General features: G+C 41.7%; 1 protein-coding gene and 1 long non-coding RNA gene across 3 annotated transcripts; both read left to right on the plus strand.

Moving 5' to 3' along the window:
- Positions 1–42: 42 nt before the first annotated feature.
- LOC106563310 (uncharacterized) lies at positions 43–1,382 on the plus strand. Its single transcript, XR_001319229.2, has 2 exons — positions 43–424; positions 531–1,382. It is a non-coding gene; the product is annotated as an uncharacterized lncRNA (long non-coding RNA).
- Positions 1,383–8,596: 7,214 nt separating this feature from the next.
- LOC106563306 (F-box/WD repeat-containing protein 5) lies at positions 8,597–19,349 on the plus strand. Of its 2 annotated transcripts, none has more exons than XM_014128801.2 (9): positions 8,597–8,843; positions 9,792–9,987; positions 10,323–10,480; positions 10,980–11,163; positions 14,120–14,268; positions 14,575–14,886; positions 17,213–17,541; positions 17,764–17,976; positions 18,278–19,349. In XM_014128801.2, the coding sequence occupies exons 2-9, from the start codon at positions 9,801–9,803 to the stop codon at positions 18,549–18,551; spliced, it is 1,806 nt and encodes a 601-aa protein (XP_013984276.1). In that variant the 5' UTR covers positions 8,597–8,843; positions 9,792–9,800; the 3' UTR covers positions 18,552–19,349. The 2 variants fall into 2 exon arrangements, with proteins under 2 accessions (XP_013984276.1, XP_013984277.1); XM_014128802.2 differs by lacking the exon at positions 8,597–8,843 and adding an exon at positions 8,933–9,102.
- The last annotated feature ends 2,960 nt before the right edge of the window (positions 19,350–22,309 follow it).

The raw sequence follows: 22,309 nt of genomic DNA on the forward strand, positions 1-22,309 counted from the left end.
AAATAGTCAGTGACACGCCCCTAATTAATATTCAGCCATACTGACTGCATGACGGCAAATCCCAACAGAAAGGCAAAAAAAAAAAGCCTTGTAAGTCTTGTAAGGGAGGTTAAGCAAGAAAAAAAATATCTTGTTTGGTGGACACAGTGTGGGCCATTACAAATGCCAAAAAGGCGTTAGTGGGTATGTGGCGGACGCTGTGAATGCTGCTGGCTCAGAAGGTAAAAAAGACGTGGTCCGACATAAGTGGAGGCCAAAAGGCGCATAGCCTTACACAGACAAAGTCTTTGTGCCACGAGCGGAGGAAAGGGGACACCGGAGCTCAACCCCCTTGATGGGCGACTTGGCAGTAGTATAGGGGAATCCCACCTGAGTGGAGTAGCGACGGAGGACACGGACATGCAGGACGCACCGGATGATCCGGGTATGTAATTAGTATTCCCTCGTTTGAAAAACGTAAACCAAATGCATTCAAGTTGTTTAAACCGTTTATTTAAACAAACAATTTACTATTGTTTTTACTCCCTGAGTGTTCCAGCGGGGTCGGTGGTGCTGCAGCTGAGTGAGAGCTGAGTGCGCCCAGCCCTGGCGTCTCCACTGCACCTCGTGCGTCACAACCCTCCAGCGGCAGTGTCCTCACAGCAGTCCTGCGAACTCAGACACCATCGACGCTATTAACGAGGTTGCCAAGGAGTTGAAGTGGGACAGGCACGGCTTGGTTTCTGCGGGTGTAACCGATGTGAAATGGCTAGTTAGTTAGCGGGGTGCGCGCTAACAGCGTTTCAATCGGTGACGTCACTAGCTCAGACCTTGAAGTAGTTGCAGATGGTCCATGGTTCGAGCCCAGGTTGGAGCGAGGAGAGGGACGGAAGCTATACTGTTACATGGGTGCTTCTCTGTAAAGCTGGGGCCCAGTACAGCACAGAGATCCAAGAGAACAGCTCTTGGTAATTGGAACCGGCTCATAAGCCACTCATCATTGGCCAGTAAATCTTCCATTCGCCAAATCTTCTAACCGTGCTAATGCAGCCATTGTGCGTCATTACGCATTGTAATTGCATACCTTTCTATACCCACCCATTTCATTGTCAAAGCTACCCAATTGCGTAACACCTTCAGGTGTGGTAATTACCCAGATTGTAACTGACAATGACAGGGACATTATCACATTGACAGTTCTGCGCAACGAACATGTGACCGTAATATATGAAACTGTGCACTCGTATCTGCCCGACTGAAGCATCAAAAACAGCATCAGTTGAAACGTAATTTGTCCTACTGTTCACCTTATTATTTATGAGAATACATTTCATAACATGCAAGTATGGTTTAATAATTACAGAGCCAATTAAATATGATTCCCGATTAAACTGTACAACATATTTGAGGGGTTCTTTTGCAAAAACATATCTCCGTTAATTTATTATCCTAAGTCATGGTTTTTTTGTGTGCACTCCAGGGAACTCATATGTAATATTTCGATTTATTTTACACAATGATACCAATTTCAAAGCGTTTCTCGAGTTTCATGCTTTTGCCATCGTAGTCGCGGGTTACAATTTCTCCAATTAATGTGCGTACCTGTGGGTCAAAGTGTCCGTGGAGGACCGCACATTCTCCCGTAAGTCTCCCGTTTTTATAAATCCCCAAGTTTGCTTAGAAAGTGGCGTACGCTTTCTTTTGTGCCTACGCAACGTTTATAAATAAGGCCCCTGGTCTCTTGGCCCTACCACCCCTACGGAAGTTCCGCTGCTCCCGCTCATCCCAGAGAGGAAAAGGCGAAGCGGGAGGTATAATTACGCCAAAAAACGTTCTTTTCGGTCACCAAGCGAGGAGATGTTGTGTGGAGGTCAAGTGTCGAATTTGGTCAAAAACAAAAAAGTAATAGCTTATTTGCTACGTGATGTTTATTTGATCGAATATATGTATCGTAATGCTTAGGCTGTTATGAGTGTACTGACATAAGTAGGTCACGTGACATCCCGGCAACTTTCAGAAAAAAAAACACTACATCGGAGTTATCTCAAGATGGCTATGCATATAGTAGCATAGCATCTTTTTTTTATTAACAACAAAGTAATACAGGAAGTACATGTGGGAACACAAGTGTGTGTGTGTATATATAAAAAAGGACAATTGGGCTGGGGGCGGGGCTAAGGGGTACAATATCACATTACACAAGGACCTTAATAAGGGACGGTAGGGCGGAAATCCCAGGGGGGACGGGGGGACACGACCCCCCCCATCCTGGGAAAAATATGATTTGTCCCCCCCAATATATCACTGTAAACATAATTATGTAATTTTAAATAATATTAATAATACGCAATGAAAGCAATTGTGCTGATTATAGACACTTAATAGCACGTTTTAAAGTTTCAAAAGATTGCGACCCCCCACCCTTTGCCTCACAATGGTTTGATCCACTGCCAGTTCCTTAGTTGGCAACAGAGGGTTCGTATCTACTGTCTGAAAGGCACTCAATGCACGTAACTGACGTGAGGTTCATCCAATCAATCGCGCCATAGCAATGTTTTGTTTTATGTTGGCAGGGTTCACACACACACTAGCTGAATTTGCAGAGTTAGCGCACAAATATTAACTATTAAGCTAGCTAGTACCTATTCCATTTATGTGGCGTCATCAAAGATGGAATCTTTGCTATTGTCAATTTATTCCAAGATCAGCATGCAGATGTAAGTTAGTGCTTCAAAGTCCCTATGATAAGGTTAGCGATAAACTGAACAGAACTACACTCTCTTCTACCATTGTTTTAAATATATTTAATGGTCTCGTTGCAAAAGCTAAATTGTGGCAAGGGAACTTTTATTTATTTATTTTATTTCACCTTTATTTAACCCGGGTAGCAAAGATTATAACAAACACCACTGAAACGGAATTGGTGCTCGCTAGCTTTGCAAATTCAGCTATTGTTGGAAGCCAGCCAATATGAAACAAATGATTAAAATTACAAAAGGTTGCAGCATATGTTGTGTAAATGGTGAACTCATACAGCTGTCAACTCTTGTCACTGCAATCCGTTTCACATTTGCTAGCTACCTTTTAGATCTAAGCCCATATAGAATGATAGAAGATAAGATGATAGAAGCCCATCTCCTACTGTAAATAACCTACACACTGTGTGTGTGTGTAGCCAGCCAAGTAGAAAAATGGCAGAAAAAAGAAAAAAGACAGACATCAGAGTATTTTTCAGTACCCCAAAATGCAAAGTAAGAACCCTAGTAGCCTAATATCTCAAAGACTAGTTGATAAAATGTTCATAAGAAAGAAGTGAAATGCTAATGGAAATGTTTCACAATGATGTCATTAGGCAGAGCAGGCAACAGATGGCACACAGACAGCAGAGCTGGGGACAGATTTGCTGGGACAGACTGGCAGAGACAGGGAGTCTCAGGTAAGTTTGTTGAGTCTTTGTTTTGCAACATTATAAACTGGTAACTGAACTAAGATGTGTTAAAGGCAATGGTATTGCTGTTGTGATTAGTTGTGTAGTTTTGGGTACCGGTAGTTAGGGGTATGGCAAACACCTTATTTCTTTGGTTCCTCAATATACATTTACCATATTACAACGTGTTACAGCACTACTTTTGGTGCCCCCCTCAGGGATTGCTCTTGAGAAAATTTCATGTAATTGTCCCCTCCAAAGTTGATATCAGATTTTCGCCCCTGGACATACATACACTTATTGTTCTAACAGCTTTTTTTGTTAGTAGACTATTTAATTGTCTTACAAAAAGAAATTGAACTGTATTTTAAGGTAAGAAAATGTGGTGTTAATTTTGTAAATTTACATTTGTGAATATGAAATATGGCCAAAAAGAATAATGAAATTAATTACATAATGTTTCAGCTTATTTCTATCATAAGTAAAGGTTCCAAGCAGTACATCTCTCTGCAATAGTGTAAGATCTTCATAAATGTGTTCAATTATAAATATACTAATGTCTTGCCACAGTTTTCTTACATGAATACAATGCCAAAAAAGATGCAACACTGTTTATGGGTGGTCATTACAAAAGGAGTAATTTGAGTTGATGTTTTCCTTTTCTTCATAGTGGTTGGCAGGATAATATTTATTAATAATTTTAAAGGAAACTTCCTTAATTTTGTTAACAAGTAGGAATGTGTGGCAACATCCAAACTTTTTTCCAACAGATATCAATAAATCCATTCCAATAAGGCATGACATAAGGTATAGATACAATATCCTGCTGAAACAAGGTTCGTATCGCTCTGTTGTTGAATGGACCAAAAAAGAAACAAATCTTATCTACTGATAAGTCAACAGGGTCAACGGAAGGTAGGCTCTGAGGGTCAGGTCTTGACACGTTCCTGAATAATAAAGCAACACCAGAGGGAATGGCATCTAAAACAACTGCAAAATCTTTAGGTGTTACAGGGACCTTGTAAAGTGATAAGAATTCCTTATAACTAAGTAAAAGACCCTCTGCATTTACCAGTTGGCTCACCAATAGGATATTATTTCGGAACCAATATTAAAAAAACAAAAGTATTTTTATACAATATATCCCGATTATTCCATATATAATATCTGTGTGGAGAAAAATTCTGCTTATAAATTAAGGACCATGACAAGAAAACCTGCATATGAAAAGCAGAAAGTTTCACTGGAACTTTGTAAATATTATAATTGCAAACTAACATGAAGTTAAGGCCACCAAAAGTAGAGAAGACATGATGAGGAATAAAATACAATGGGTCTTCTTAGGAACTGTTTTATCCAATTGATCTTAAAAGTACTATTTAAGGTAGTAAAGTCCAGAAAATTCAGCCCACCATTCTCATAAGTGTTCATTACAACAGTTTTCCTAATGTAATGGGTCCACAGAAAGTTGAAAAGCATCTGGTCTATCTCCTTGCTTATTTTACTGTCAAGATATAAATATAGAGCGCCATATGTTAGTCTAGAGAAACCTTCAGCCTTGGTTATTAGTGAGTCAAAAAACATATCTGTGGATTCCTGACAGCAATACAATTTCCTGTAAAAATTGCTATAGTATTTAGCGATCCATTTTTGGTCATCTGTAATAACACCATCAATGTTTAACTTATGGATAGTGTTATTTGTAGAGACATTTCTCAAGTCTAAATAAATAGGATGAATTCTGTTCTCAATCCATTTTTTCCTAGATCTAATAAAGGCTCCTTCTGCTTTTAATCTATATATACTGCTCAAAAAAATAAAGGGAACACTTAAACAACACATCCTAGATCTGAATGAAAGAAATAATCTTATTAAATACTTTTTTCTTTACATAGTTGAATGTGCTGACAACAAAATCACACAAAAATAATCAATGGAAATCCAATTTATCAACCCATGGAGGTCTGGATTTGGAGTCACACTCAAAATTAAAGTGGAAAACCACACTACAGGCTCATCCAACTTTGATGTAATGTCCTTAAAATGAGGCTCAGTAGTGTGTGTGGCCTCCACATGCCTGTATGACCTCCCTACAACGCCTGGGCATGCTCCTGATGAGGTGGCGGATGGTCTCCTGAGGGATCTCCTCCCAGACCTGGAGTAAAGCAACCGCCAACTCCTGGACAGTCTGTGGTGCAACGTGGCGTTGGCGGAAGGAGCGAGACATGATGTCCCAGATGTGCTCAATTGGATTCAGGTCTGGGGAACGGGCGGGCCAGTCCATAGCATCAATGCCTTCCTCTTGCAGGAACTGCTGACACACTCCAGCCACATGAGGTCTAGCATTGTCTTGCATTAGGAGGAACCCAGGGCCAACCGCACCAGCATATGGTCTCACAAGGGGTCTGAGGATCTCATCTCGGTACCTAATGGCAGTCAGGCTACCTCTGGCGAGCACATGGAGGGCTGTGCGGCCCCCCAAAGAAATGCCACCCCACACCATGACTGACCCCCGCCAAACCGGTCATGCTGGAGGATGTTGCAGGCAGGAGAACGTTCTCCACGGCGTCTCCAGACTCTGTCACATGTGCTCAGTGTGAACCTGCTTTCATCTGTGAAGAGCACAGGGCGCCAGTGGCGAATTTGCCAATCTTGGTGTTCTCTGGCAAATGCCAAACATCCTGCACGGTGTTGGGCTGTAAGCACAACCCCCACCTGTGGACGTCGGGCCCTCATACCACCCTCATGGAGTCTGTTTCTGACCGTTTGAGCAGACACATGCACATTTGTGGCCTGCTGGAGGTCATTTTGCAGGGCTCTGGCAGTGCTTCTCCTGCTCCTCCTTGCACAAAGGTGGAGGTAGCGGTCCTGCTGCCGGGTTGTTGCCCTCCTACGGCCTTCTCCACGTCTCCTGATGTACTGGCCTGTCTCCTGGTAGCGCCTCCATGCTCTGGACACTACGCTGACAGACACAGCAAACCTTCTTGCCACAGCTCGCATTGATGTTCCATCCTAGATGAGCTGCACTACCTGAGCCACTTGTGTGGGTTGTAGACTCCGTCTCATGCTACCACTAGAGTGAAAGCACCACCAGCATTCAAAAGTGACCAAAACATCAGCCAGGAAGCATAGGAACTGAGAAGTGGTCTGTGGTCCCCACCTGCAGAACCACTCCTTTATTGGGGGTGTCTTGCTAATTGCCTATCATTTTCCACCTGTTGTCTATTCCATTTGCACAACAGCATGTGAAATTTATTGTCAATCAGTGTTGCTTCCTAAGTGGACAGTTTGATTTCACAGAAGTGTGATTGACTTGGAGTTACATTGTGTTGTTTAAGTGTTCCCTTTATTTTTTTGAGCAGTGTATATTATCCAGTTTATTTTGTAACTCAATCAGTTTCATCTTCTCCTCCCCCGAGAGGCCGGCTGGGGACCTCTGAGAAAGGGAAGTTATCTTAATGATCACCTTTTCCTCCTCAGCTCTTCTGGTCTTAGCAAGATTACTACCATATTTTCTGAGGTATTTGGACACCTCAAATTTAAAGAGCTCCCAGTTCTTGCAATAAGATTTTTTTCTTCACAAGCATAGCGTAGCATAGCTAAGCATAGCATAGCATCTCTCTCCATTGAATTCAGGCGGTTGACGTCAACACCACCATCGAATATTCAAAAAGTATTAAAATAACGAGATGTATCCACCAATCCAAAGAGAGGAATAGGCCAGAGCTTGACAGCTTAGTCCTTAGTGAACTATTGTGCAGAGCACCGTTGAAAAGGATACCATGGTCTCAATTGGGATTCCCTGTATAAATAAAGGTTAAATAAAAATAACCAGAGATTTATAAACACAAAATATCAATAGTAAGCAGTAAACAAAATATACTATATCTGTTGTGTGTGTAAAAGGTGGGCCTACTCAAGGTCGTCTTGGGTACAGGAAAATGGAATGTGCAAAACCATGTAGCTATTTGTTGACAGAGGAATTTGTTGACAGCCAGAGTGAGTGTCCTCTGCATTATTCATCCATAATTATTGGTGCAGACATCTGTGATGATGAATATTCTCTCATTGGCTTGTCAGTGCAGTCTGCACAGTGCACATGCTTCCAACAGCTACAGAGCACTCACTTATAACTGAGCAATTTTCTTTAGCTCTTGGGACTGTACAAGCTACCTACATTTACATGTTTGTAATTTAACGGACATTCTTATCCGAAGCGACTTAGTTAGTGCATTCATATTAAGATAGCTAGGTGGAACAACCACCGATCTCAGTCATAGTAAGTACATTTTCCTCAATAAAGTAGCTATCAGCAAAATCTGATAAAAGCGAGTGTTAGTATTTTTTGGGGGGAGTATACCGTTTTTGAAGAAGTAGGGTTTCTGATGTTTTCGGAAGATAGACAAAGAAAGTAACTTTATGTCCTGAATACAAAGCATTATGTTCAGGGAAAATCCAACATAATACATCGCTGAGTACCACACTTCATATTTTCAAGCATGATGGTGGCTGCATCATGTTATGGTTCTGCTTGTCATCAGCAAGGACTAGGGAGTTTTTTGGGGATAAAAATAAACAGAATAAAACTAAGCACAGGCAAAAGCCTAGAGGAAAACCTGGTTCAGTCTGCTTTCCAACAGATACTGGGAGACAAATTCTCCTTTCAGCAGGACAAAAACCTAAAACACAAGGCCAAATCTACAGGAGGTGCTTACCAAGACGACATTGAATGTTCCTGAGTGGCCTAGTTACAGTTTACTTAAATTGGCTTGATAATCTATGGCAAGACTTTGAAAATGGCTGTCTAGCAATGATCAACAACCAACTTGACAGAGCTTGACATTTTTGTTTTTAAGAATAATGTGCAAATATTGTACGATCCAGGTGTGAAAAGCTCTTAGAGACTTACCCAGAAAGACTCATAGGTGTAAACGCTGCCAAAGGTGATTCTAAAATGTATTGACTCAGGGGTGTGAATAGTTATGAAAATAATATTTCTGTATTTCATTTTCAAAAAAATTGCAAAAACTAAAAAAAAAACATGATTTTACTTTCTCATTATGGGGTATTGTGTGTAGATGGGTGAGAGAGAAAAAAATATTTAATCAATTTTGAATTCAGTCTGTAACACAAGAAAACGTGGAAATAAGCCAAGAGTTATGAATACTTTCTAAAGGCACTGTATGTCTCCACTCTAACAATGGGATTCGTTGTCCACAGACTGGAAATGGCAGGCTGTCACTCTGTATTTGATTGGGTTACCCTTCCTATGATGTAGCGAGTGTTCTGAAATTGACTTGTTGGTTCTTTTAATGGGCGGCCAGACGTCTCGCCGGGGGCAGAAGATTGTTGCGTTTTGTTTTTCTCGCTTCTGACTAACGTTAGCTATCCTCTGCTGGCCATTTGATTTTTCTCCATACAGATTGTCAAAGGGCAGGTGGGTCACGGTTTTATATTATTGTTAGAATTTATTTTGTGGAAATAAAACCAGAATAGTTTATATTGAAATAATGTGGTAATGGAAGGATAACGTTGCAAAGTAACATTTAGGAACGAATGACAGCTAGCTTGTAACGTTAGATTAGCAATTTGCTAGCTAAGTTAGCTTTTACGTAAGGTCGCTAACGTTAGCTAGCTGGTGAGGTGACCGTTTTGCATCCCGAGACGTAACGTTAACCAGTAACTAAGCTGGCTAGGTAACGTTACCTTTTATGATATGTATTATTCCTAACATATTTCGAAACAAACAGTAACGGTGTTGTCAGTGTTCATGTGACTGTTCCTTTTAGCTAGCCTATGTAGCGAGTTAGCTAACATCATCGCTGATAATTCTGAACTCGGACGATATGTAAATGAAGTACGGTGCGTGAGTTGAGAATTCTCAACTAGCCTCGCTAGCTAACTAGCTAATTACGTTGAAAATAGCTGTCTGTTGTTGGCAATGTAGTTAGCTACAGTATCTAGCTATCGTTTACAGGAAGGGGGTTATTTTACTTGCGAATGCAAGATAGACGTTAGCTAGCAGTTCTTCAGGAAATGATTAATTTATAGATATAGCCCCCATTCATTGTTGTCATTATTCAATATTAATTATCAACATGACTGGTTAATTCCACTTCATTGAATCAACTCATATCATGCAACCAGTCCAGTGAAGTGGTTGTTGGGCCTCAGTGGGAAAACATGCCATGTGGTGATCTCCTGTCAAACTCTCAGCTGTCATACTTAATATAGAACGAGTGAGAGGTAGGGTTATTTTGTGGGGCAGGTTCTTACACATTTAGGGTGCTGCAGTCATGCATGTGTTACAGTAAAGCCTAATAACAATACTTTGACCTAAAGTATGTATCAGAAGAACACTTTTACCTGTGCTGTTCCCATGCAGGATGTCAGGATGGATGATGGCCCAGCCCTGCCAGACAGCTTGGTGCTGGAGATCTTCCTGCGTCTCCCCCATGACACTGTGCTGAGTGCTGGCCTGGCCTGCAGACAGTGGTTGGCAGTGTCCAGAGATGAGTTCCTGTGGAGGGAGCTGTTCTACAGCTACTATAGGATCCCCCGCTCTGTGCCCAGACACCCTGGTAGGTCACATAGAACACCAGGCAGTAGGGTTGGATTAATTCCATTTTAAACCCAACCAATACAGGAAATTATGTTGATTTCAGCAAATTAATGGTTCCATCATAGGAAAGGACATTTTTCAACTTATAAAGGAGGAAAGTATTGTACTGTAAAAATGAATGTGCCAGGCCAGCACACAGTGCCCTTGTCCAGCTCCTACTTGAGGTATGAATTATTGCAGTACTGAGTCACTGATATCTTGTGTTCTCGTGTTAACTGTTGCGCAGTGGCTTGAAGTACCGTCGTCGCCGATTTGCATAGATGTTTGACTTCTTCCTCCTATCTCTGTCCCTAGCTTCTCTGTCATGGTACAGGGAGTTCAAGCGTCTGTTTGACTGTATCCCCTGTGTGGAGGTCCAGACTCTGAAAGAGCACCATGACCAGGTCCTCCACCTGGCCTTCTCCCATCGCGGACACCGCTTTTCCTCCTGCTCCAAAGACTGCACCGTCAAGGTCCGTCACATTATATGACTGGAGAAGACCGTAGCTTTAGCCTAGGGCCAGGGATAAGCCAAATAAAGATGTTGTATTCCACAACAACAGTTGCAAGGATACATTTTTGCCCCAAGACCAATGTTAGCATAATGGCCCAAATGGATCATTGACTGCTGTTATGCAAAATCAATATTACAGCACAGGAGCCATTGTGGACCTTAGTTTCAAGTTTGTAGTGCCCAAAAATGTGATTGTTGAGATTTGCACATCGTAGCTGTAGATTTGACATCTCAAATCAAAGTTTATTGGTCGCGTACACAGTTTAGCACTTGTTATAGTGGGTGCAGAGACATGCTTGTTACTAGCTCGTAGCAGTGCAGTAAAAATGTCAAACAAGTACATTAATAATAATCTAAAACTATAAATCACGAATGTCAGGATGAATCCAGTTAACAACCCCAATATACTGCTTTTCTCATTATCTAACATCCTCCTCTCTCCTGCCTGTGCTGGTCAGCTTTGGGACACAGAGCGGCTCGATGGCACCATCACCATGGTGCACAGCTCCAGCATGCGCCAGTTCAACTGGGGCTACACCCAGTTCTCCCAGTTCAACGCTGACGACACCCTGCTACTGGTGTCTGGAGTCTACCTGGGCTCTCATCACTCCTCCTCTGGGGAAATTGCTGTCATAAGCTTGGGTAGGACACACACACACTCTCTCTCTCCTGCTGTTTCTCACTCGCTTTTGTCTCCTTCCTTGTCTCTCTTCCTCTACTCGCTCTTTCTCTTGTGCTTTCATTGGTCATTTTTCTGGAATGTGCATCACAAAGCCCAATTTCCTTTGTTAAAGGCCAATGTCTTAATTCAAAACACAAGTTATTCTCTCATTAGAAATGTTTGGGGACACAAAATGCCGTTACGACACACCGACGTTGTGACTCGTGTGGGACATAATGTGGAAGAAATGACATATGCAGGCGCACTAAATGACATACGCAGGCGCACCTTAATTTTCACCCTAACAGTTGGGCAACAAACATTTCCTCACACTGTCTTTTTACATGCAAAACAGGTCTTTAAAGTTACATATTTGCTCTGACACACCCAAGCCAGACCATATCTATTACAACCAGTGGAGGCTGGTGGGAGGAGCTATAGGACAGGCTCATTGTAATGACATAAATGGAACGGAGTCAAACGTGGTTTCCATATGTTTTGATACCGTTTCATTTATTCCATCCAGCCATTACAATGAGCCTGTCCTCTTATAGAGGAGTTGAAATGTGTTGTAGGCTAAATGTAGATGCCAAGTTTCAGTTGCAATGGGTCATTGCTATAGCCTACAGAGAATGTCATCTTGGTTGTCAAAATGATTTGATAAAGGATTCGCACACGGGTAAATTACCACTACAGGACAATAGGACGGACACCGGGATTAGTAGAGTCGTGCAATGATTCTCTACACTATACTTGATTATGTCACAAACTGAAATAAGGCAAACTATTAGCATTTTTGCAATCAGGAAATGGCGGAGTGATTTCTGCATAGTGCATCTTTAATATTTAATCTGTCATACCTATGGTATACGGTCTGATATACCACGGCTGTCAGCCAATCAGCATTCATAAATATAAACTGGGTGGTTCGATACCTGAATGCTAATTGGCTGACAGCCATGGTATATCAGACCATATACCACGGGTATGACAAAACATTTATTTTTACTGCTCTAATTACGTTGATAATTCTGTTTGCACGTGCATTACTATAGATGCATCTAACAGGAGAGTTTGAGTGATGAAAGTTGGACAGAGAATGTCAATCTCTGAGCAAGAAAAATAAATAATAAAAAATCACTTGGATGAACGATTGTTAGGCTATTTTCTGGCAGTCATATGCCAGATGTTAAGACTACAAACCATTATAAATGGCCTATTTGTTAGATTTATTTCAATAGGCATAGGCTACTGACTAAAATCTGGGTTTATAATTGCAATTCAGCTTTGCTGTGGTTTGCTGTGCTAGATGCAGGTAGCCTATAGGCCAACATCTAATTTCAGGGAAAAATCCACAACGAACCGACAGTAAATGTGGAGAATTATACATTTGCGATAGATCTGTCACCATGATCACAATGGATAACTTCCAATTTAATTAAACATTGCCATTTCATAACTGCATAATAACACAAGTCTACAACAACAACAAACTGAAGTTATAGACTATTTATTAAATCAGTTTGCTCCATGTAGGCTACAGAAGTGGCACAAATTGATTTGCAATGACTCCTGCGATATTGTAATTTCAACATATTTATTGTATTAAATGGTAGGCTACAGTAGTCTACAATGGCATATAAATGAATAGCCGACTAGATGGCCAACAGATGCAGATGTATCATTCTCCACATTTTAATACATTTCATTCCCCATAACAGAAGCTCGAGGGAGTTCCATAACTTTCATTTCAAATTTCCACTCGCGCAGCTCTCGAGACCGAAGAACTAGTGAGCACGCGTAAAACCCTTCGCTTGATACGGTTTCCATAAGAAAAGGCGACATTAAAATGCAGTTTACTTTAAACCACCACAGAGCGAATGTATCTAATGCGCTCTAGTGAGCCTAAAGTCATTTTCCCGTGCTTTGTCTCCATTATTTCTTGATGTGCATCAGTTCTAGAGTTTTATTGTTTTCTGGAAAAGGGGTTGGAAATAGGTGTCTCCATAATGACAATCTAAATAGCCTACCTACAACTGGTAAATAGATGTCACGACATGCGCGCGTGCTGCTCGATCTCCGTGACTCAACTACAGTGCTTTCTCAACCCCCCCACACACACACACACACACACACCCACCCTTCCGGCCTTCCCCACCACTCGTTCACTCATTCAGTAACAGCCTTCTCACTGCCTGATAGTCAGCAGCAGCAGGTCACAGTGAAATATAATAATGACAAACGCCATGGCGGACGCGGTGCATTTTAGAAGTAGCCCAAAAACCCGAAACCCGCGAGCAATACATTTTTACCCGCAACATCGTTTTCAAAGTCGCCTTATTTGGCCGAAAAACTGTGGACATGGCATGTCTGGTACAGACCCGTATAAATTGTCTGATCGCCCTCTATTGGCAAAAGTAAGAACTGGCCAAAAAGGCAAAGTCGGAGGAGAAAATAACTTTCCTTGACAGAATAATTAGAGGCATACTAAGACAAAATAAGCACATTGGTGCAGGAAATGAAGAAATTGATTTAAAATTCTGAAATTAAACAATTAACTATGCGAATTAGGAAAAGCTGTGTGCATTAAGGAAATGGTTGCCTGTCTCAAATAAAACCTGTCTTTAAGCGCCTGTTGTGTTCAGTGATTTAAGTAAATAAATGCTGGGGATATTAATGGAAGTTTTACGGTAGGCTATTATTATAATTTGTTATGCTATTATTATAATTTGTTATGCTATATAGAACATCCTATGTACATAAGTGGACATTTTATGAGTTTGGGTCGCAGTTGTAAAAATAAACAGTCTGTCTGGCCCGCAAATTAGTTCTTGTTTTTTCAGTATGGCCCATGCGGTGATTGAGTTTAAGTGATCATTATCCGATGTGGATAACATGGAGAACCATAACTGTGTCTGGTCCTGTCCTCCTCCACAGAGAACTACACCCTCCTGTCCCGTGTGAGGAACAAGCCCTACGATGTGTTTGGCTGCTGGCTGAACGAAACCCACCTCATCTCTGGTAACCTGCACTGGATTGGCAACATGACCTCCTGCTCTGTGCTCTGGCTCAACAAAGCCTTTCAGGTCGGTCCCATACATGGTCAAAATGTTATGTTTGATAGAGGACAACAGTTATTGAACAATTTATATAGTGACCATTTTGACTGGATCATTGTATGACTGGTCAAACTGAGCTAAATTGTGGATGTTTCGCACAGAATTAATGTGAATTAATCCGTTTCTTTGTCTGGAGATTTGGTCCATGTCAGCTCTCCCCTAGTCAGAGCTATCAACCCTCTAAGTATATTTGCTTAGATTCCTTCCAGTCTAATGATCTGTATGTATTTCACTGTGCCATGTGTGTTCATGCATGATCCTTTCTCTCCCCAGGATGTGGAGTCTGAAAATGTCAACGTGGTCAAGCGGCTCTTTAAGATCCAGAACATCAACGCCAGCACCATCCGCACCGTGATGGTGGCCCACTGCCGGCGCCACGACTCCCCAGACCTGCTGCTGGACTACGAGGCCCAGGCTCAGAGCCAGCCCCTGAGTCACCAACCCCAGCTCTTTGACCTGGGCACCACTGACAGCGAGGAGGACGAGGAGGACGACGAAGAGCGCCGGAGGGAGATGAGACTGCAGGGTCTGTCAACAGCCCACCTCCCTCAGCTCACCCCCTCTGGGCTGGAGCATGTCATACAGGTGAGCACTCCCAAAGGTTGTGTGTTACAGTAGAGAAGGCCAGTATGAAAACATGGATTTCTGTGTAACAAATGGAAACTCTACAAAATAGTCATTTGTCCACATGCACTTTATGACTTCATCTCGATGAGGAATGGACATTATTTCACTATTCGGCTAGTTGAAATTACAAAAAATGTAATATAAATGTATGTTCTGGATTCTCTTGACCAATCAAAATGACAGAAATGCACATGGCAGAGAACAGGCTGCTTTTCTCTGCTAGTGAGAAGTCAGATTTTTACCATGATGGAACTGATTCAGTTAAGGTTTTCTGGTGAGTGTTTTGCATTGATCGGTCTCAGGTCTTGTGCAAACTCTGTTAGGTGCGCGTCTGTAATTGCCATTTGGAACGGGAAAAATAGCATACCAATGTCAGGGCAGACTGGGGGGCTAATGCCGCGTTCACGTGCTCCTCAGAACTTCCCATTTCCTAGTTGTGATGTCGCAAATGTGATTGTTTCATTCATATGCATTTTGTCAGGGACAATTCTTCAACCAATAAGATTCTAGCAAACTTGATAAGCTAGGTAACATTTCTAATAATAAAGTTAGCTTGCTTCACATTGACAATATGGTCAAACTAGCTACATCATCCATATCGATTAGGTTGTAGCAGTCAAAATGTTTCATTTTTTGGGGTTGAAAAAGTCAGTGGTGACACGTCGCAACTCGGTCCACTTATAATTCTGATTTGGAGGGTCGTTCAAGTGAAACTTCCCTGTTGGAACTAGGAATTTCCGATAACTCCGATAGCATGTGAACGTGATATAAATGCGCAGCAGTAGCTCAACGCACGTTATAAAAACTACATTCAAAATGTTTTATTAAAGGCGCAGTGCAGTCAAATGTGATTTACTGTCTTTTATATACACTGAGTGTACAAAACATTAATATTGAGTTGCATCCCCGTTTGCCCTCAGAACAGCCTCAATTCGTCAGGGCATGGACTTTACAAGGTGTCGAAAGCATTCCACAGGGATGCTCGCCCATGTTGACTCCAATGCTTCCCAAGGTTGTGTCAAGTTGGCTGGATGTCTTTTGGATAGTGGACCAGTCTTGATACTCAAGCTGGTGCGCCTGGCACCTACAGTACTAGCATACCCCCTTCAAAGGGACTTAAATCTTTTGTCTTGCCCATTCAATCTCTGAATGGCACACATACACAATCCATGTCTCGTGGCTTAATAATCCTTTAACCTGTCTCTTCCCCTTCTACACTGATTTGAAGTGGATTTAATAAGGGATCATAGCTTTCACCTGGTCAGTCTGTCATGCAAAGAGCATGTTGTTCCTGATGTTTTGTACACTCAATGTATATTTCCACAATAATGAGGTTGGAATAATACTGCAAAAATGATGATCCCTTTTGGTGAAAGAGCTGTTTGAAAATGCCGCTTGACATTTCAGCCTGTTTTGATGAGATGGAGTTTTTGCCTGTCTTGTGATGTCACCAGCCGGTAAATTCATTAATAGACCGATAAGAAAGTTCCAAACCTCTCTGCCAATAACATCTCATTTTCAGTCTTCCCCTCCCCACTCAGACCACTCTGACAGTCCTAGCAAAATTCATGCTTGAGAAATTGCTCTTTGCTGAGAAGCTAATTGTGTTTCTTTTGTTTTCAATTAAAATGGTCAAATTCACAGTAAGGTACCTGACGCGGCAATCTGCAGTAGAAACGAAAACAAAGCTGTCTCCCTGGTTCAGTAAAAAGCTGATGGCTGGGCCTGGTGAAATGTAACCACTCAAGTTCATAGAGAGCTATGGATGCAAGGACTGACCATCCATTATATCAAAATGATAGTTTTAACCATGTTTTGAGGCTATAGTTTGTAAGAAATTGTAAACAAACATTGGAGTAAAACAAGCTTATATTTTGGGTTCTGATGGGTAATGACAGTTGAACCAAGCTCATGAGGCATTTATACGTTTTTACATATTCTTTTAAAAATCAATGAGTATAATTAATTCATAAGTCCAAAAATGGATGTAGCAACTTTAATTGTTATCCAGAAATTATTTGACTTTGAGATAAAAAGTCCAATGCAGCCATTTAAGTATTTCAAATGTCATGGTATATCCTTTTAGGTAACAATGTCACAAGGGTAATTACATTTGTAACAACTTTTTCATTGTCAAAATAGGGCCCAAAAAATAAAAAAAATTATCACCCACTCAAGTAATCCAATACTAACATCTATTAGGATATTTGATGAACCCTGCCCATCCCTAATCTTGATTTGATATTTGCTGATCTTTTCACCCCTCTCCCTCTGGTGCCCTCAGGGTCGTAACAGTGAGGCCTCAGAGGCGAGGGAGCTGGAGACCAAGTGGGCCCGGCTCATGGCTAGAGCCCACACCAAGGCCCCAGACCCCAACGTGCTCTCCTCGGCCCCTGGGGACGAAGAGGATAAGACCTACCTGCTCTTCACCACCGGCAGCCTTACCTACTCCCCCCACCAGATCGGCATCAAGCGGATCATGCCTGACCAGATGACCACGTCTGGGCCTGTCCTGGGGGAGGAGCGCAGCACTGACGAGTTCTTTGACTCTCTGGACCATGTGATCGACATTCACGGCCACATCATCGGCATGGGCCTGTCTCCAGACCACAGGTGAGTGAGTGTTGGTCATGAGTAGCAGTGTGAAGAGGCGGATAACTTGGTTGCATGGCTACGGGGCAAAGATGCGGCAGGAGGAGTGTACCTGAAACCCCTTGAATGACTGTCATAGTAACTATTTGTCTTGCAAAATCACCTTGCTTTCCTCACTTTGTTTTTAATGCTGAACAAGTACACCTTTAACAAGTATGTCCATGCTGTTGTCTGTCTGTCCAGGTATCTGTATGTGAACAGTCGGGCGTGGCCGGCGGGCTGCGTGATCTCTGACCCCATGTCTCCGCCCCCCATTGCCGAGGAGATCGACCTGCACGTTATTGACCTGAAAAGCCTGCGGGAGGAGAGACGGAGCCTGAGGGCCCACCGAGCCTTCACGCCCAACGACGAGTGCTTCTTCATCTTCCTGGACGTCAGCAGAGACTTTGTGGCTAGGTACGCATGTCAAGTCTGCTCTAACATTTACATGCAGTATGGGGTCGCTATGGTTGTGTTTTATAAAGAATTTCAGATCCCTTTTTAAAAGTTGTCTGTGTAAATATATTGGGCGTTTGTGTCCGATACTAACAGGGAGAAATTGTGTGGATTATATTAAGGAGATGTCTTACCATATGCAGATTTTCTCATTTGATAACACCATAATCCTGTTCAGAATTAGTTTTATGACGTTGACCTGAGCACAGAAATCACCTACTTTAGTCATTCACCAGTAACTGGTCTATCGCTCTCCCCCTAGTGGCGCAGAGGACAAACACGGTTACATCTGGGACCGCCACTACAACATCTGCCTGGCGCGGCTGCAGCATGACGACGTGGTCAACTCTGTGGCCTTCAGCCCGGCCGACCAGGAGCTGCTGCTCTCCGCCAGCGACGACTCCACCATCAAGGTGTGGCGCTCGCCACGCATGGTCCGCCTGGCCCAGACGCCCGCCCGCCCCCCGCGCCCACGCAGCCTCCTCTCCTGGCTGGGCCGCAACAAGAAGACCACCTCTGTCAACGGGAAACCCTGAGACAGGTGGAAGGGGACTGGAGATAGTGGGGGGGAAAGACTCATGGGTGACGCACTCTCCAGTAGTTATCTTCAGTGTGGGCAAATCACACTTTTACCTTGAACTCACTGTGTTATGGCTGCCTACACAATGTGGTACATATGACATCACTAATCACCAAGGACGTGTGAGAGCTGGGGTAAGCCAGAAGGAGGTGCAACAGTCCTCTCCATAAATTTCATTATTTAAGGTGACACCTAGCAAGGTGAAGATCATACTGTACAGACAAGTTCCTCCTAGACCTTTGCAGAGTCTGGGGGGGGGGGCATTCATTTGATATAATGGTCATGTTTCCAATTATTGAATGAACTACTAGAGAAGAAACATTGGAGAGGACTTCAGGAGAGAAAATGATAGTTTGTTCACTAAAGGAAGAGGAGAGATGTGGACACTCAAATATGGTCAAAGATCACCCCATTTCTTGTCTTCGGTTTTTAAGTATTTTGCTCTGTGTCAATACGAGTGATTTATATATATTCTTTCACGTTTTTTTATGTTGGGTTGTACCATCACATCAGTGATGTCCTCAGATCTGCAATCATGATATCTGAAATGACCTCTCATTGGAGGTAAGGTAACTACAACCTATCCCAGCTTTCGTCATGCATAAAAACATGTTGTAAAAGTTTGTTTTTAAATGTCTTAGTTTTTTTTTGTTTTTTCACTGGCTATTCTGCAACTTTCCGCCAGCTTTGAGTGACCTTTTTTTTGTAATAAATAAGAAATTCCTATCACTTTCATGATGGGTTCAATCTGCGAGTTCCTTGTCTTCAGTTATGATCAGAGCCAAACACACAAGTACTCAACCAAAGACAGATTCAACATATTAAATTACCACAATTTCTTTAGGACAGATGCAAAATAGGTTTCATTGTCAAAAGATCCATTATGTCTCAGGTAGTTTGTATTTTCTCCACAGTCAGTCAGTCATTTAGCTGTATCAGCTATAGGACTGGCAGTCATGAAATTTAGTCAGCTGGTTGTCATGCAAATGACTGCTTTTCTCATGGTAATGGTCTGTTAATTAAACACGTTGTTTTCATGGAGATGCAAGCCTTTGGAACGTCTACGTAAAAAAAAAAGTAAAATCCATTTAATATACCACAATACATACATTTTAGGCTGGTCTAAAGAGAATGTATTTCATAAGGACAATGAGTTGGCCTACTGTGTTATTTGGCTATGGGATGTAGGCTAGTTCGTTTAGCTGACAGGATATGCTAAAGTTCCATGCCATTATTTTATTGTAAGAATATAATTGAACTTAGCTGAATAAAAAAATGTTATTTTTCCCATTCCAGAGCGAGTGTGGCTATGTTGGGTGTGAAAAGTCATTATTTGAAACAGGTCCTACACAGATTTAGTTATTTGGCAACTTTAATTGTGAATGATACAACACTTAAAATGTCTTAGAAATATAACAATTCTCTATTACTGAGCTATTCAAAATCAAATACTAATTTACTATAATTGTAGGCTAACTAAGCCTCCCTGCACAATCAATGAACCAACAATATCACTTAGGCCTATATGTTCTCTCCCAGACTCATGGATAGAACGTTTGGACCGTAGCATAAGGTAACCAGTCCATCCAGTATGCATAATAATACAGTCTACACTCAAAGGCGATTACTAGAATTTGTTTAATTTGAGGAATAGGTTAGACAAAGTATGTACCAAAGACATCTTAAATTTGTCTTTTCATTTTTTTTTCTGTCACGTGTACTGTGAGGTAGGCTATTACTTGTATAATGGCACCTGTGTAGGTTGGTGGAAATCCCCATCACTGAGAATGAGGGGGTCATCATTCTGTAGATGTGTGGAAATTATCCAACCATTATGTAGAATATAATAAACTCCATTTATCAATCTGACTCCAATATGTGAATACATGCAACAGGCCCTGAACGTCTCTGAAGGAATCTAGTCAAGGTACGGACAATGTAATTTATTTCCCTGACCACATCTGCAGTCCTCATGCCTCCTTGCAGTATGCCTAAATCACATTCACGCAGATGAGCAGGGACCCTGGGCATCTTTCTTTTGGTGTTTTTCAGAGTCAGTAGAAAGGCCTCTTTAGTGTCCTAAGTTTTCATAACTGTGACCTCAATTGCCTTCCGTCTGTAATCTGTCAGTGTCTTAACATCCGTTCCACAGGTGCATGTTCATTCATTGTTTATGGTTCATTGAACAAGGATGGGAAACAGTGTATAAACCCTTTACAATGAAGATCTGTGAAGTTATTTGGATTTTTACGAATTATCTTTGAAAGACAGGGTCCTGAAAAAGGGACGTTTCTTTTTTTGCTGAGTTAACATTATACTTTAAAAAAACTTCAACCAGTAAAATGGCTCTTTGGCTAGCTTTTGCTACAGCCTATATCAATGAGCTTTAGCATTCTAGCTAACAACTGCTGCATCCATTACATTTACATTGCCTGTGAAGGGGTGGTGGGAGAGAAGAAGTAAAATTCTTAGTAAAAACCAAGAACAACAATCATGGGTCGGGAGCCGCAGGGAGAAGTGGGTGTGTAATGCATCCAAAATAGTTATTTTGCCAAGATCATAACCAAATATAACCTTAGCGACTGTTCAAGCAAGAATTTAAAAAATCATTGTAAGCGTATAAGAACCACAAAAAGTGACTTTGATTAGAAGTAATAAATCAAGGCTATGTTGAATGGGCGCAGATGTCGATGGCTTTCTTACTGCCGCCAAGAGTCGCACGCATCTGTGCGTGATGGCAGTGTGTTGTTTACTTGAACAACATTTTGGAAGCTAATAGATTACAATTATGTCTTATCTTTTACCTAAATGCAATCAGAAGATAATAATATTTACATGTTAATAGTAACAGAATACATAGCAAAAGAATGACTGCAGATTAAATTGAAAGTTGTACACCCATAGGCTACTGTCCCTTTAAGAGCTAGAATTGATTGCTGCCAAAGCAGCAGCTAATCTTCCTAGGGTCCAGCAAAATTAAGCTAGTTTATACAATTTTAAAAACATTACAATACATTCACAGATTTCACAACACAATGTGTGCCTTCAGGCCCCTAATCCACCACGACCACATATCTACAGTACTAAATCCATGTGTATGTACAGTGTGTGTGTTATTGTGTGTGTATATGTCTGTGCCAATGTTTGTGTTGCTTCACAGGCCCTGCTGTTCCATAAGGTTTTTATCAGTTTTTTAAATCAAATTTTACTGCTTGCGTCAGTTACTTGATGTGGAATAGAGTTCCATGTAGTCATGGCTCTATGTAGTACTGTGTGCCTCCCATAGTCTGTTCTGGACTTGGGGACTGTGAAGAGACCTCTGGTGGCATGTCTTGTGGGGTATGCATGGGTGTCCGAGCTGTGTGCCAGTAGTTTAGACAGACAGCTCGGTGCATTCAACATGTCAATACCTCTCATAAATACAAGTAGTGATGAAGTCAATCTCTCCTCCACTTTCAGCCAGGAGAGATTGACATGCATATTATTAATATTAGCTCTCTGTGTACATCCAAGGGCCAGCCGTGCTGCCTGGTTTAGTGAGTGTTTTGTTCCAAATTCAATGCTTTTAGTTTTAGAAATATTTAGGGCTAACTTATTCCTTGCCACCCACTCTGAAACTAACTGCAGCTCTTTGTTAAGTGCTGCAGTCATTTCAGTCGCTGCAGTGTTGAGTCATCCGCATACATAGACACTCTGGCTTTACTCAAAGTCACT

This window comes from Salmo salar, chromosome ssa11, assembly GCF_905237065.1.
Source record: "Salmo salar chromosome ssa11, Ssal_v3.1, whole genome shotgun sequence".
In the NCBI taxonomy this organism is placed as follows: Eukaryota; Metazoa; Chordata; class Actinopteri; order Salmoniformes; family Salmonidae; genus Salmo; species Salmo salar.